The sequence below is a fragment of the Doryrhamphus excisus genome, chromosome 5, assembly GCF_030265055.1.
Source record: "Doryrhamphus excisus isolate RoL2022-K1 chromosome 5, RoL_Dexc_1.0, whole genome shotgun sequence".
Classification (NCBI taxonomy): domain Eukaryota; kingdom Metazoa; phylum Chordata; class Actinopteri; order Syngnathiformes; family Syngnathidae; genus Doryrhamphus; species Doryrhamphus excisus.
Window position 1 is genome coordinate 13,345,242 of NC_080470.1, and position 15,574 is coordinate 13,360,815.

The 15,574-nt window shown below is 42.2% G+C and overlaps 1 protein-coding gene across 4 annotated transcripts in view; it reads right to left on the bottom strand.

The window, feature by feature from the left end:
- Positions 1–15,574, bottom strand: part of suco (SUN domain containing ossification factor) — a 33,328-nt gene that overhangs the window by 12,243 nt on the left and 5,511 nt on the right. For 3 of the 4 annotated variants that reach the window (XM_058072735.1, XM_058072736.1, XM_058072734.1), the window contains exons 2-11: positions 7,771–7,891; positions 5,857–5,940; positions 5,476–5,786; positions 5,000–5,140; positions 4,576–4,756; positions 2,281–2,371; positions 1,964–2,085; positions 864–931; positions 668–775; positions 157–262 (exon numbers count right to left, since the gene is read on the bottom strand). In XM_058072735.1, coding sequence (XP_057928718.1) covers positions 157–262; positions 668–775; positions 864–931; positions 1,964–2,085; positions 2,281–2,371; positions 4,576–4,756; positions 5,000–5,140; positions 5,476–5,786; positions 5,857–5,940; positions 7,771–7,891 — 1,333 coding nt within the window. The remainder of the gene's footprint in view (positions 1–156; positions 263–667; positions 776–863; positions 932–1,963; positions 2,086–2,280; positions 2,372–4,575; positions 4,757–4,999; positions 5,141–5,475; positions 5,787–5,856; positions 5,941–7,770; positions 7,892–15,574) is intronic. The other variant, XM_058072737.1, reaches the window with a different exon arrangement.

Sequence of the window (15,574 nt, forward strand, 5' to 3'; positions counted from 1 at the left end):
CCATGAAGTCACAAGAGGCTTTCCTGTGCTTCAAAGCAAGCCCATGAATGCAAAAATACAAAAACTACAGACCAGAATGACTAAAAACACTGTTCTCGACTCCTATCCTAAAGGCATAAGTGTACTTTTGCAACAGACTGAAATGAGAGCGAGTACCTTCACATATTTAGCATAGAGCTGCTCATCCAGTGGAAAGCTCTGAACAGTGCGCTCGTCACGGCCGTGGAAAGTCCCCAGCTTCACCCACTTGTTGGTGGGATACCTGCAAACAGTGAGGTCAGTTGGTCCAAATCTGGCAAAGGACACATGCCAAACACTGGTGCTAAATGCCAATGCCAGTGCTAAGCATGAATCAAGGGCAGTCAGTCCTTGTGTGTCTGAGTGTGCAATTTACGAGGTACTGGAAATAAATCCTGAAGGTCAAAATGAACGATAAGGCAAACATTTTTTCCCCCAAAAATGTTGAAAGAGAAGCTAGCTATTTCACCATTTTATTTATCATTGCTGGCATAAGACATTCATTATTAAACCTAATCCAGGAAAGCCTTGCAGACGTCATGCACCAGCTACAAAATGCAGTGCATTTCTAGCAACAACACAAATGAACTAATATAGTTGCATTGAAACTGAAATCTTATGTATGTAAATTGAGTTGTATGTAGTGTACCTGTCACTGAGGAAAACCAGAAAATCTTTAGGAGTGGACGAGAAGAGTTCAAAGTTTGCAATGTCCAGCTGCTTAACTTGTATGGACTCACAGAGCTCGATCACAAACCTGCAGAGACACGGAGAGTCGTTCACCTAAAAAAGCAAACTCATCATATGGAAGACACACTTTTTGTGTGCATTTTCCTGTCACTCACCAGATTTTGTTGCTGCAGGGATTCAGCATGTAAAGGTCCATATTCTCCATGAGAATAGCGGAACTGCTCTGAGTAAGACAATTAAAAACAAAGCAAAGTTATAGTGAATGGGCAGATTATAGCCAGAATGTTGATTTATCTAAAAGGAGCTCACTGGAAGCAGGTGATAACAATTTAATGATTTGGAACACATGACCACATGGCCATTTATTAAGAAGTATGCAGTGGGCTTCATTAATAAACTCCGCTGTTTCTGGTTCAACACGGCCTATTATCAGTCAAAAAATAAAAGCACCACATTTGACCATCAGAACAGGCTTTGCCTAAAATCCAGGTTTGAATAACTTCAAAACAGGCACGATAATCCCAAACACAGGCTACTGTTGTGGCTATAACCTATGCTCAACTGAAACTGAACTGAATCGATGTCACTTCCTGTGAGCACCACATTTAGATCAACAGACACAAGTATGAGTCGTGTTTATGTCTTAAATTGTGTTAGGTCTATTGTGTTAGGGCTCTAATGTTAAAAAGCATATTTAGAAACTTGTAAAAAGGTTTATGCTCTAACTATGAAATTATTAAATTTATAAATAAGGAACCCTTTTCTTATTACGGTCGAGTCTGTAACTGATTACCCTAAAAAAAACATGGGATTATCTTATTATGGATCATTATCATCTAGAACCAATGTTGTACTAGCAGTAAGGCGCTAACTGCTCAGCCAGCAGATGAGTTCACTGTACACACCAGTACAGTTTCACATCAACAGCCTAGTAGCACAACTGACATTTTAAAGCGCATGCAGAGCTCGACAAAACAGCTGGATGCTGAACAAATAAGGCTTGTGGACTCAATTGTTGTTATCAGATCAGCAAAGTCAAAGCCAAATTTGTATTACTCTTTTTTTTTTAAAGGATTTCATTAACCTAATTAGCAAAACAATTGCATTGTTATGTTAATTAGCACAAGTACTGCATATATACATATGTATGCATATAGGAATGTAATTAAAAATCGTGCATGACGCAGGGGATTCCACCAAATTTAAGTCATCATGTTATCCATCTCATTATACAATGCAACATGTGTGTGTCAACCTTGGCCTCTGTGTTTGCAGACAGTATCTTAGCACCGCACTCCACCGAAGCGTAATTATTCTTGAAGTTTTTCTGGATCTTCTTCACTGGCTGGATGCTGCCGCTAGTGGCGGTGTGGAGATCTGAAGGAGACAGGACAGGATATAATGTCTGAAGAGAACATGTGGATGGAGAGGGTGGAGGAGAGGGGAGAGTTAGGCAACACGTCTACAAAAGCATGCATCGTTGAACGCTGCATATTGCGTGCACTGGGGCAGGGACCAACATGCAATAAAAAAAAGACAAAAAATACAATAGGATAACCAAGTATGTCTTACTTTTCTGCTCCATCCACTCGCTAAATGGCGGGAGGTCATCTTTGCCAGGGACAGAGGGATCAAAATCTCTGTCAGTAGCAGCTTGCCCCCCCTGAAACACATTCATATTTTAAATAAAATACAGTATACTTACTGATTTTGACTGGACCATAATGTGAAATGGGAGCCCTATAATGCTCTCAAGACCCCAACACTCAGATGCATTTAGCTGTGAATAATCCTTATGATGTATTACATAATTCAGTGTTTGGACCTCTGATGCTTTTGAATAAGCGCAGACGCCTACAAAAGGCCAAAACACACATACCTATCTCCTGTAAAGACCTGACTTTTTTCCTATTGACACAGAAAACATAACCACATTGAGCTAATCAGGCCTTGGAAACAAAAAACAAAATGTAGGTCGTGAGCAAACAGTCATCCACATGACTCATGTGACCTTGTAAAACATTCATGGGCTTCCCGCTGTTAGCGTAGCAGCTCATTAGATATTCAGCAGCAGCAAAAGGAGGATGCATTATTTGTAGAAAGCCAGCACATGTGGATGCACGAGGCTCCTTCCAACTCATTGCTACACATTAGCTTCAGTGGACAAAGGGCAGCCGTCAGGAAGCTGACAACATCGCTTTCCACAACCTGCTCAGGCCGGCCCGGACACTCACATTTTCCATTGAGATAGAGCAGCTTTTGTCCCGTCTCTGCTCATGTCATACTGAAAAGAATAGATGTGCACTGGAACTTAGGCAAAGGAAATCGGTACTGCTTTAAAAAGGTCCCATATGATAGTGTTTTCCAATGGATTTAAGTAAGGCACAGCGATGCCACAATAGTGTATTGGAAGTAATCCTGCTGGAATGCTGGAAAGTTGGAAAGTCCTTTTAGTAAGCCCCAGTGGGAACACATTGATTTGCACACTAGTTTTTGCATTCACAACCACATGATATTTTTCTTTATAAAGACTGCCATTGGCTGGTGACCAGCTAAGGGCGTACCCTGCCTCCTGCCCAAAGTCAGCTGGGATAGGCTGCAGCATACCCTGTGACCCTAATGAGGATTACAGCCGCATAGAATTGATGGATGGAGATGTATAAAGATAACTGTGCAATGTTAATTTTATGGAAAATAGTGGTAGATAAACCCTTGGACCCACTAAATATTTATGTCCATGATCATGATTGTAATAACTGGACACCACATTATTACAGTTGTCATTCATTTATCGCTGTTATATGGTTCCAGACCAGACCACACCACGAAAAGTGGCTTCTTAATTATAGCTTGGCTACTTGCTTTGAAGCCGGTGTGTTCTGGAAGCAAGGCAGAAAGCCTTCTAGGCACTTCCCATGCTTATTAACTTATTATTGTGGAAACGTAAATATTGCTATTGGATTTCCAAAGTGCCTGTACTTGGTCAATATTATCTTGTGTGGCAGAAAACAGCACATGAATAATGACTCCCACTGCACATAATTTTGCAGGACGCAATTGAAATTCATTTCAGAGCCCACTCAATAAAACCAGGACATTCCTGTCAGGTTTTTGTGTCCTCTTTTACCCCCTCAAATCATCAATCATGAAAATACCATAACATTAACCAGGATTTAACCCCAATAATGTAACAATGCTATCCAAGGAATTTCCATTTCAACTATGACTAACAGGTTTTTGTCATCTACAGTACAGTGAGCTACAATGCTAACATTACATCATATTTTCACAGCATCATCATGCTACCTTAGACTAGTGCTGATGAAAAATTATCAAACTTACAGCTCCGACATCTGCAGCTGATTGGCGGCTACGTTTTACAATATATAGCAAAGCCTGTACTGGGCGTTTACACTGGCTGGGCTGGCTAGGAAAGTGTCGGAGGCGGAATCGTGTCCATGAGAAAAGAGGCTTTTCCTTCACAATGTCATAAAAAACCAGCAACAAGTCCACTTGATGACAGATTTTTCTCATTTATGGTGCCCATAGACATGTTCTCAGTACACATTACTGTAACAGTCTATTTTGCATATTAAGATGTGAGTGTGAATGATTGTCTATATGTGCCCTGTGATTGGCTGGCGACCAGTCCAGGGTGTACCTCGCCTCTCACCCCAAGTCAACTGGGATAGGCTCCAGCATGCCCACGACCCTCGTGAGGATAAGCGGTATATGGATGGAAAATGGATGGATGGGAACCTTTGAACTTTTTTTACAATGCTTCTTAGGAGATTATTGCGTTTATATTCTTATTTATTACTGTTGACATGTAAAGTCTTTCTCCACAGGATTTTAGACAAGACTGACCTGCTGATCTTGGTGCTGGGAGGCCTGTAGAGTGTTATCCTGTTCCATGTCAGTCTGTTCCTCCTCCTCCTCCAGTTCCTCTTCCTGCTCCACACGGCTTGGAGCAGACTGTGTCCCTGTTTCAGGACTGGAACCACGGCTCTGGTCTGATCGTTGGTCCTCTGGGTCAGCCTTGTTCTCTCTACATCAAAAAGTGAGGGCAGAAGGAAGGAGAACACATTTTACTGATGGCGCCACAATGTCACTAAAATGTCAACGATTAGGTTAGATTGTGGTCAAGGGCAGGCAGATGACGGATGGATTAAAGTGAAATGAGAGGACAGTAAGGTCTGCGGTCGATGGCAGCGCACAGCGGAGTCAATCATACCTGCTTCGACTTGCGCTTTGATTATCGCTTCCATAAGAGGAGGCTTGCAAAACTCACCTGAGGAGGGGGCTGCCAAAAAGGGGGTTTTCACAGGTTGCCAGTTTGGCGGGAATGACCCTGCACTGCGAGTCAGAGTGCTCAGCAAAGACAAAGCTGTCTGCTGGGGGCTCATCTCCTGCACTGGCAACCCACACTGCACTACGGGGGAAAGAAAGGACATGGCATTTACCACATCTCCTCAAGATGGGGAGAAAAGGCAGAAAAATGGCTGCACGCGAGGAGTGTAGGTGGAAATGGCATGCCTCTCTGTGAGAAGGCAGGGATGCTTCTAGAAGGTCCCACCCAGAAGATGCACTCCATAATCTCTTCAATCCTCCATGTTCATGAGGAGTGTCCATTAGGTTAGCGCTGTGCAACACTTCCATGGAAAATGACTTGGCAAGATTCACATAATAACCGGCTCCACTTTGATTTGTGATCCAAACAAGGAAAAGATGAACTATTATATGGAACAAAATAAAATAAACTCTTACTCTGTGGGAGTCGGACCAGCACTCTGTGAGGTAGGTGTGTTGTCGGCTTCATGCGGGGATGCGGCCGTGTCAGTGTCAAGGAGCTTGGGGGTAGGAGGGGCATCTGGGGATGCTAAAACTGGCTCTACGGTGGAGGAAACTGGAGCTTCCTGGTCCTGGTCATGGTGCTGGACTTGGGTGTCTGACTGCAAGTCTGAATCAACAACGGGGTCTGATGAGGGTTCTGGCTCAGGAGCAACTGGAGCAATATCAGAGTCTGAGTGTGCGTCTGTTTCTTTTTCCTCTTCCTCTGCTCCATGTGGAGTCACAGTCTGCATAGAGACAAAGAGAACTCATAACCAAAAATACTCTAAGAACATTTTTTTATTTGTTTTACTGTACCTGTTCTTGATGTATATCGTACGCTGCTCTCTCGTCCTCTAGTCCTACAGTGTGGGAGGTGTGTGTCGTCCATTCTTCCACCTCCTATGAAAAACAAAAAACATATTTGAAAAAGGTATTGGATTTAAATAAAATTTAAAAAGTGAGTTATGAAAAGGCTCCAATTAATGTCTCAATTCAATTAACCGCCAAGTCTCCTATAGTTGATGAGTGCGTGATCTACTAAAGCAAATAACCGCCCAAGTCTCTAGCTGAAAAACAAAAACATTAAGGCAAACTTCCTGATTAACAAATCAGGAAGTTTGCCTTAATGTTTTTAATTAACTCCAAAAGATGACAATAGCTGCATTTTAAGTAGCAATAGTGAACAGCTTCAGGCAGATTTATTTGCTGTCTGTCGTTTAAAATGTTGTATGCTACTACATAACTCATATGCGCTACCACTTGCTGTGTTGTTCATTGTAGCTATTATCGCTGACTGAGCAGTTTGCTCCTGAGCTCTATTACAACATTGGTTCTGTTGTTGAGCCCCAGTACTGGCTCCTAGTTCATTTACAATGCGACTTTAAGATTCTGTTAATTGTCTACAAAATATGACATGGGTTGGCACCTTCCTATCCGGTTGACCTAATTGTACCTTTGCTCTTGAAACCTACGCTCACAACACGCTGTTTTTTGACAATCCCAAGAGCCAGAAAGAAGAATGCGGGCTCTAGGACCTTTTCTATTCAGGCTCCAACACAGTAGAATGCCCTACCTCCTGGTGTTAGTGCTGCTTCCTCAGGAGAAATGTTCAAGCCCCAACTCAAGACTTAGTTTTACACTTAAGCATTTAGTAAATAGTATTCCTAGCCTGTTTGACTGCTGTTCCCTTTTCCCCAAATGGCTTTTGAGTTTTTCCTTGCCTGGATGGGGGTTCAGATCAGGGGATGTCGTCGACAATATACTTGTTAAGATGTTAAGACTGTGTGGTCAAAGAGGGCAATGTTTCCTTTCCATTTTCTCATGCACTCTGAATCATTATTAAAGTTGAGTTTTAATTGTTATTAGGCCTGTTGTCACAATAATCAGTGAATCAATTAACCGTACATATAAAAACTAAATTTTGACAGCCTAATGTTCCTTCTCCTCACGATTACAGCATTTCGTTCACACTGTCAATTTCCTCAGGATTCCGCATTTAACAGTAGATTCTGTTTTTCATGGCCAGTGGAAATTATAGAGCACTACTTATGCACTTACACACATGCCAAAATACACCTGTTTCCCTAAATGTTCTCATTTTCGACCAAACACAAACCGCAATCAGTCATAAGACAAAGAGAGGGAAAAATGTTTAAACTGATTTCACTTTAGTGCGTATTAGTAGCACCGCAAAAATGACAGGACAAATGAGTTGCCAACTGTTATCCAACCACAGGCCAAAAAGCTAAAGTGTAGTGACCTGAACTTCAAACTATACAGGTCCTAACCTAACCAGTATCACTACTACTATATGCATCCACCTGCTCTATGACTCATCTACTAGATAAGTTTCTGACAACGTGGAACTAGGCTTGTTTTTATTCAACAGAGCTAGCTCTTATCTCTGTGAACATGCAAGGTTACAGACATTAAATGAGAAGAGTGGTAAAATGATCAGGATGAGTTGAAATATGTCAGCTCTCCTATCCTGGAGACTCTTACTGCAGAGGACTTTAACACACGCAGGCCTGCATAATCCTGAACCCTGTCCAGGATCCACCTCCTTCTCTCACAAGGTCAATAAGAGCTTGACCCCATTCACGCCCCAACCATCTGGGTTCTTCAAGAGTCTAATAATACCGCTCCCACACAGACAACAAGGTGGAGTAGCCAATGTTAATGCTTAAATAAATCAATTTATTTTAAATTCAAAAGGAACTGTGAACAGACCTGGGGTTTTGTGGAGTCCTGCTCCCGCTTATGGTCATCGGGGTTGTTGTTCCTGTCTCCAGCAAGCTGACCAAGGGCAGACAAGCTGTGCTCTGAACAATAGGCATGATGAATGGGGTACCTGGACACACAAAAGTGGATAACTGTGAGGAAAAAAAGGCTTCTTTCCAAAGGTTATGTTAGCGACTATTGTAGGTTTCCGTACGAGTCTGAATCTCTCCAAGACAAACTGCACTCATATGATGGCACCAGCTTATTATTGTTGTGTTATGGTGTGGCAAAAATAAATGTCAGACACTTGGTAGCACTTTAGAGTAAATGAAAGCTTGGGACAACAAACAAGTTAGGACTGCTTTTACTTGAATGGGATTTTTTCAGTCTTTCCATCTCTGTGGAGAACAAAAAACATGCACACAAAACTAAACTGATGTCTCACGTGACAGCAGATCTGACAATTTGTATGACTTAAGGTTAAATTTTGGTTTTATACTGATGTATTGACTTATTGTACAGACTTATTTACACTTTACAATACTCTGCATTATACATATCGTTCCCGCATGGGCATGCATTGTCATCACCACTTCCTGCATCCGTGTCACAGCATTATTTGGTCCCAGTGTTTCCGCCTGATGCCACGCAACAGCAGGCATTGCACCTAGGTCCATTAATTCCTTTATAGCAAGGGGCGCACAAGATCTTAAACTCCAGAGAAAAAGCTCTCATTGCAGAAAAATAGGTCTATATTATCTAGAAGCTGCAGAAAGTGTTGGAAGGAGGCATAAACTAAAAAACAAAACTTGAAAAAAAGGAGGCATGGACAGTTTGGGAGAGGAAATTGTGGGCTCGACAACATCGTGAAAGATTCAAGAAGCTACAGAAATTATTTGAGAATCCCCCCCTCAACTTTGCTTCAAGAGGTGGGAGGAAAAAGGCAACCATTTATGTGAATGAGACAAGCTGAGACACGCTATGACACACATCGGCCACAGCTTGTGCAAAGTGAGCCGCCATTGACAAGTGTTTAATGGACCAGATAATACATGATGGGGATGTCTGGAAAGCAGTGGTGCACACACCTACAGTAGTTGATTCACGACCGCCATACATACAGGTACATGGCATTTGAAGCTGAAGTGCAATACTCTGCATATCATAAAATTGCAGGACGATCACATTGTGATTAAAAGATAACAAGGCACTGACCCAGAACTATCCAAAAGAACCAATATGCTGCCTAAGACAGCATGGTATCCTGAGGAAGTACAGACAACCATGGACCATGGGATAATATAGGCTACAGGCTAAATTTAGATCTACAGCTTTAAAGCATCTTGTGTTGCATGAATGCTTCCTATGTCCTCCTCGACCACTGCAGGAATTACAGCTGCACAGTGGTGGCTTCGTTAGACGCACACCATGTCAGCGACCATGACACTTAGCTTATGTAACAGTACAGAAAAGCCCACAAAGGATAATGACATCATGTTAAAACGACTTAGCCTGTTGGTGGAGTCTTCTGCATGGCATTGCATGGCTATTTGCATGGCATTTTTCCCCTCAATCCAAAGCTTCTTGGTTTGCATTGAACAACGCAAAATGAAACATGCAAGAGTAAAGCATCTAAGGATGGCAACTCATGACAGGGCTCCAGACTGCGACTAAATGATTTTGTGACTAAAAATAGGAGACATCACAGGTAAATTCTTCATTAACTTGTGTATGTGTTATTATTAGCATGAAATGGAAATAGAGTCTGTAAAATGTGGTCTCAATTCACGACTGCTTGTAGTCTTGTAGTCTATGCCAATCGATGCCAGCATGTGTGATCGCTCAAGTTTCGATTAAGCATTCAATCGACTCCTATTTTTGTTTAGACATTTTGCCTGGCTCAAACTTTCTTCTGAGGCAAACATGAGGCAACATGAGGCATTCAATGTAAACTGTATGTATGGTCAAAATAAATTAAAAACATCCCCATTACTTTTGCAAAATAGGGGACCTTCAAATAAACCAACTGTAAATGGGCATTCATGATTGTTTTTCAAGTATCCAAACAGATGACCAGTGACGTCTTTTTCCCAAAAAGAGGCAATCAATCACTTTAATAAGTATCGCTTGTTGAAATACTTGTGTGTCCTACATTGCATAACACCACGCTTGTTTTTTGTGAGCACATCCCAAAGTAAACAATCCTGTACAAACTTCCGGGAGCACTCCTGAAAAATGACTCCCTGGGTCAATAAAAAAAGTGCCTGTTCATAAAACACATATTTACAATGGAATTAAACTAAGTGGTGGAAGTGTATTCTCAGCTTCTAAACCTGACCCAGACTCATGGGGCAAAGGCTCATTCAGCATCATGGCCATGAAGGATTACAGCATTCCTTGTAAATGAAAAGAAAACAGCCTGACGAGGGGAGGAGGTGGGCGCTCCGGCTTCGGGGGAGTGGCGTGACCCACTTTTAGATATTACGCAACAGCATGAGGATGAAGTCCTGCCCCACAAATGGATCGCAGTGTTTAGGCACCATAGAATACTAGTGCTTAAGTGTACTATGTAGACTGCAGAGAAACACCATCCAAGTGTGAGCTAAAGACGGAAGAGCCTCAGGCAAGATGAACCACTCCGCAATTGCAAATACACTCCTCCTTTCACTTCCCTTCTTCAAACGAGCAGTTTTGAGACTAATTGGTACATAAAAAAGCAAGCTCTCTTACCACTACTAAACATCAGCACCTTAATAGTTTTGTTTTTTATACTCTGCAAGAGGGCAAACATTTGAAAAGAATAAAGCTCTTCCACAAATACAACAAACGACAACCTGACCTGAAGGCATTGGAGTCCCTGGTATCTGAACATGTCAAATAAGATTTGTTATGTTACGTTTACATTGCAAGCAAATGCAAAATCTGGTTTGGATCCGGCTAAAACCTGGCTTCCGGGTATGATATGGGCTTCGGGTTTTAATAACATTCTTGGCAAAATACTAATCATTAGAGGTGTAACAATTCATTTTCATAACGATTTGATTCCTTTCCTCATTCATGGTTCCAACATGATTCAAGGACGATACTAGTTCATTTAGATCCGATCCGAAACAACTGAGTAACTTTAAATCGATTCGGTAATTTTTTAGCCCAAACTTCAACCAGGGCAGCAGCAGGTTGACACACCGAGTGATCATAAAAAATGGCTAATAGTGAGGAAGTTTCAAACACAAACTGTACTTCAAGTGCTTTTATACTGTTGCCCGAGTTTATTAGCCTCTTTTACACAGTGATCCTGCAAATAGCCTCATCAGAGCCGTAACAAGAAGATGCAACAATGTCAATATTGTCACACAGTGACACATCCCAAAATCCAATTAGATCGGTGATGAAATCAGCACTGGCTGATACTGGCAATTGCTTTCAACAGTGTCTGCTATACCTCTTATACTATACTTCTGAAGGCAGAATAATGACCACTTCAACTTTGCTCCATTCTGTTCCACTGCTGGTTTTATGCAACAGTTACCCACAAAAGGTTTCTCGGTTTTAGAGGTTTGTGTGAAAGTTGTTGATTACACCCAATTTGGAATAATTGAGGGGTTCCGTGTCTTGTTCAAGGATGTTTTGCTGAGAGTCTGGCAGAATCGTGCACCTCTTAAAAAGGGGACCGTTATGCTTTTTCCACTTTTCTGACCTATAAATGTAGTTAGAATGTTGTATTCTGGTGTTAAACGATAGCAAAGTTTCAGATAATGAGGTATGCAAATTTGGAAGTGAGCCCTGAAACAATTTTGGGATGGCTCAAAACACTCTGTTTCATAATGCCTGGTAAAAATCCCCTCTTTGTGATGTCACAGACGGGCGAACTTTATTATATGGTTCATAGTTAGGAAGAACGTCAAGCATGTGACCAATCACAGCGGAGTGGGCATGCCTGGAGGCGGGTCGTGGGTGGAATACATTAAAACAGACCATTTTAGCTGGAAGCACAAATCAAAGGAAATATAGCTGGAATAGGTGCAGATTCTGGAAGATGTAAAAAGTTTTCTGTGCTGGTAATTGTGTGTAGTTGCTCTATAGGAGACCACAACTCAATACAAAGGGTCGAAAAATGAGCATAATAGGTCCCTTTAATACGCCTCTATTTCCATTTCTAGTAGTTCCAAAGACGCAAACCTCCCTATTGGTGTCAGTCCTCTACTGTAGGACAGCAAGAAAAACAACAGGTTGAAGATAGGTCAATCTGCCGAGTCAAATAGTATCAGCAGCTGCATGGCATGCCATCGGGGTCTTGATCCCTTCACGGCCAGGATGGCGTGCGTGGTGATTACAAGTGTTGGAAGGTGTCGGGCGTGACAGCACATGTGAGCGCGTTTGGACTTTCCGCCCTCACTCTTGCTTTTGAAATTCCTTCTATGCGATCATACAAATGCTGAGTCAGGCTTGCCCCCGGCCTCAAAGGGAAATGAGTTGGGCTGAGTCAAAAGATGATGCTGCTCTAGCTCAGACTGGATCTGCAAGCCGCTTCCCCCGCTCTTGTCCTGGCCTTGATCTCGGATCAGCTGCTCATTAAACACTCTGGCACGCTGCCGTGACTGAAGCCAACTGTGATGTGCACTAAACACGCATCTCAAATTTGTGTACTGTGGAACTGAAAGTGTATGACTTGTATCAACATGATACACTTCAGATCTGGTGCCATACTTTATCTGGGGACATACAACATGCCTGCCCCCAAACGGGTTTTTCTTTGCAGTCAGAACTGGGCTTCGATGTATTGAAACAACAGGTGTGTGCTGTGTTGCCAAAAGCCGGGCATTAGGGCTGCAACGGTTATTCGGATAATTCCAATACCTTGATTACAAAAAAAATTGTCAAGTCATATTTTTTTCAGCTTCAAGGAATCGCTTACGTCACCAATGCATACGTCACCGCGAAGACTATGAAGAAGGACGCGGGTGTTTGAAGACACAGGAAGATTGAAGAGGCTAGAAAAAGTGGAAAGGCAATGAAAGAGAAGAAAAACAAAATGTAAAAATTGAAAATGTGTCTAAACAGCAATTTCATCACCGTGACGTGTGCCGCTGTGCGACAACAATGAAATCCCAGCAGTCGCTGGTGTCGCTGTTGGATGGATCTCATGCTGGCCCATGCTTAGTAGATTGTGGGCCAAATATTATTAAGCAAAAAAAAAAGAAATAGGCCAGCTACATCTGCCAGAGAAACAAGAGAATGTGGGTCTGAGAGTTTGCACACAAATTCAAATTTTTTTTCCCCTCCTGTGAAACAGCAGTTTGCTCTACAGTCAGGTGATCCCTCTATAAGCCACCACTCCACGGGTGCATCCTCAGGGAAGGGAAAGCAGGACACAGAGGAGGAACTGGGGGAAGCATACTTGAGACAAATTGCCGGAAACATCTGATGGGATGGATGTCTTCCAAGACAACAAAGCCCTCAACCACAGGACAGAGATAATGAGTCTGAATATTAACTAAATAGTTTGGACTTTGCGGGGGACATGCAGTACTGCATTATCCTCATCATCACTCATTCATTTTCTATTCATTATCTTCACGAGGGTCGCGGCCGTGCTGGAGCCTATCCCAGCTGTCCTCAGGCGAGAGGCGGGGTACACCCTGGACTGGTCGCCAGCCAATCACAGGGCACATATAGACAAACAACCATACACACTCACATTCATACCTATGGACAATTTGGAGTCGCCAATTAATCTAGCATGTTTTTGGAATGTGGGAGGAAACCGGAGTACCCGGAGAAAACCCACACATGCACGGGAGAACATGCAAACTCCACACAGAGATGCTCGAGGGTGGAATCGAACTCGGGTGTCCTAGCTGTGAGGCCTGTGCGCTAACCACTCGTACGCTGTGCAGCTTTCCTCATCATCATCAAAACTCCAAATGAGCGAAATATATATTTGGATGGGTCTGCTCCAGGGGCCCAGTTACGGGGTCCCAAAGTTGGTTTTGTTGTCGCTGGGGTATGTTTATGAGCACCAAACGCAAGAAAAGTCTGCCTCACTTGTTTGCACAACAATTTTCTCATACGCCAGATGCATTTCAGGCATGATGACACAAACCTTTGATATAATATCAGCACAACAGGAACATTTTTTAAATAAAAAAAAATGCTTTAACCAGACTAACTCATGCAACACAACCCTATTTGGTTAAGACAAAACTATGTTGGATGAAGCTAAGAATGCATGGAATAGCCACCTAGCAACTAGCTTCACCACACACTTACCGGCAATGGCTCAGACCACTAGCAAAAGGTAAATTGGAGCTGCCGCTACTGCTGTTACCGTTTTTGTTTTGAGTTTAGGAAAGCATGCATGTAGCATTTGTTTCTATGTTGCTATGTAACCCAAAATAATAAATAGCACAACATGTACAGGCACTCAACAATTAAATACCAATCTGTGTGGGTAACAACAACTACGTTCTGACAACAAACTTGCACCTTTAACTGTACTACAAGGCAGTACATTATAGCAGTGGTAACGCCCCTTATGCTACAATATAGAGATGTACAATGATATGTACATTATTTTTTTAATCAGCGCACACTTCCACTGAGCCCAGGACTGTTGTTGACAAGTCTACCACTGCCTATACCTGTAATTCGAGAACTTCATGTTGTGTTCTTTAAGGTTTGAAAAAACTATAATGTTGCATATTTTTCGATGTTTCACCAGAGCATTGAAAGTATTGAATCGTGGCCAATTTTGCAAATTAGCCTATGATGTAATCTACCATGCCCCTCTCCCCTCCCCACCCACTCCCTGAGGTGGGAAACACTGAATACCACAGTAGCTAAACCTGTCGGGCCTCCTCATTTACAAGGATCCTAACATGATCATGCCAGTACTGTGACGCACTGCACTCGCAAAAAAAAAAAAAATGACACAGGAGTCTTTCTACCGGGGCATGGAAGAACACACAAACACACCCCTATGTGCCAACAAGTAACACCGCTAGTCCTTTTTTGGATTATTTCCACAGCAGTTTAAATTCTACCAAAAACTTCAGAAAAAACAAACCAAAATTTCAGAAAATATTATTTTAACATGTAAAATATCATGGACAGTGCTCACATTTAATAAGCATGATAATGGATGACTAACACTGGAGAATATATTATCAAAACATACGGAAAAAATAATATACTGGTAGACAGGCTGCCCTACATTCATCCTTTGTTTATCGCAGACTCGGAAAGAAACAAACAAATAGGATTCAGGGTTAATAACTGACTAACAAAAGGAGCACCCACGGTCCGCCTCCAGGCACGCCCACTCTGCTGTGGTTGGTCACACTCCTGAGTGCTTAGAAGGACTTCCGGTTTGTGCCGCTAGCTTTATACAAGGTGATAAACTTTATACGAGTTGATAATAAACTGTGATTTATCTTTTTTAAATGTATTGTTTTTTGGTAAACAAACATATCTTCCCTTACGCTCAAAGAAACCCATTTAAAAACCATTACTCGAAAAGTAAACACAGAAGTATAACTGGGGGGAGAGCAGAGAGTGTACAGAGTGGCCTACAGCCACGCCCCTAAAGAAGCCCGCCCCTCTGTGACATCACAAAGGAACAGTTTTCTAACGCCCTCTGAAACCAAGCGTTCTGAGGCATCCTAAACTTCTTTCAGTGCCCACTTCCAAATGTGGAAACCTCTATCTGAAACTCTGGCATCGTGTAACATGAGCATACAACATTCTAACTACATTTATAGGTCAGAAATTGGAAAAAGCATAATAGGTCCCCTTTAACACTCTAAAGTGGTTA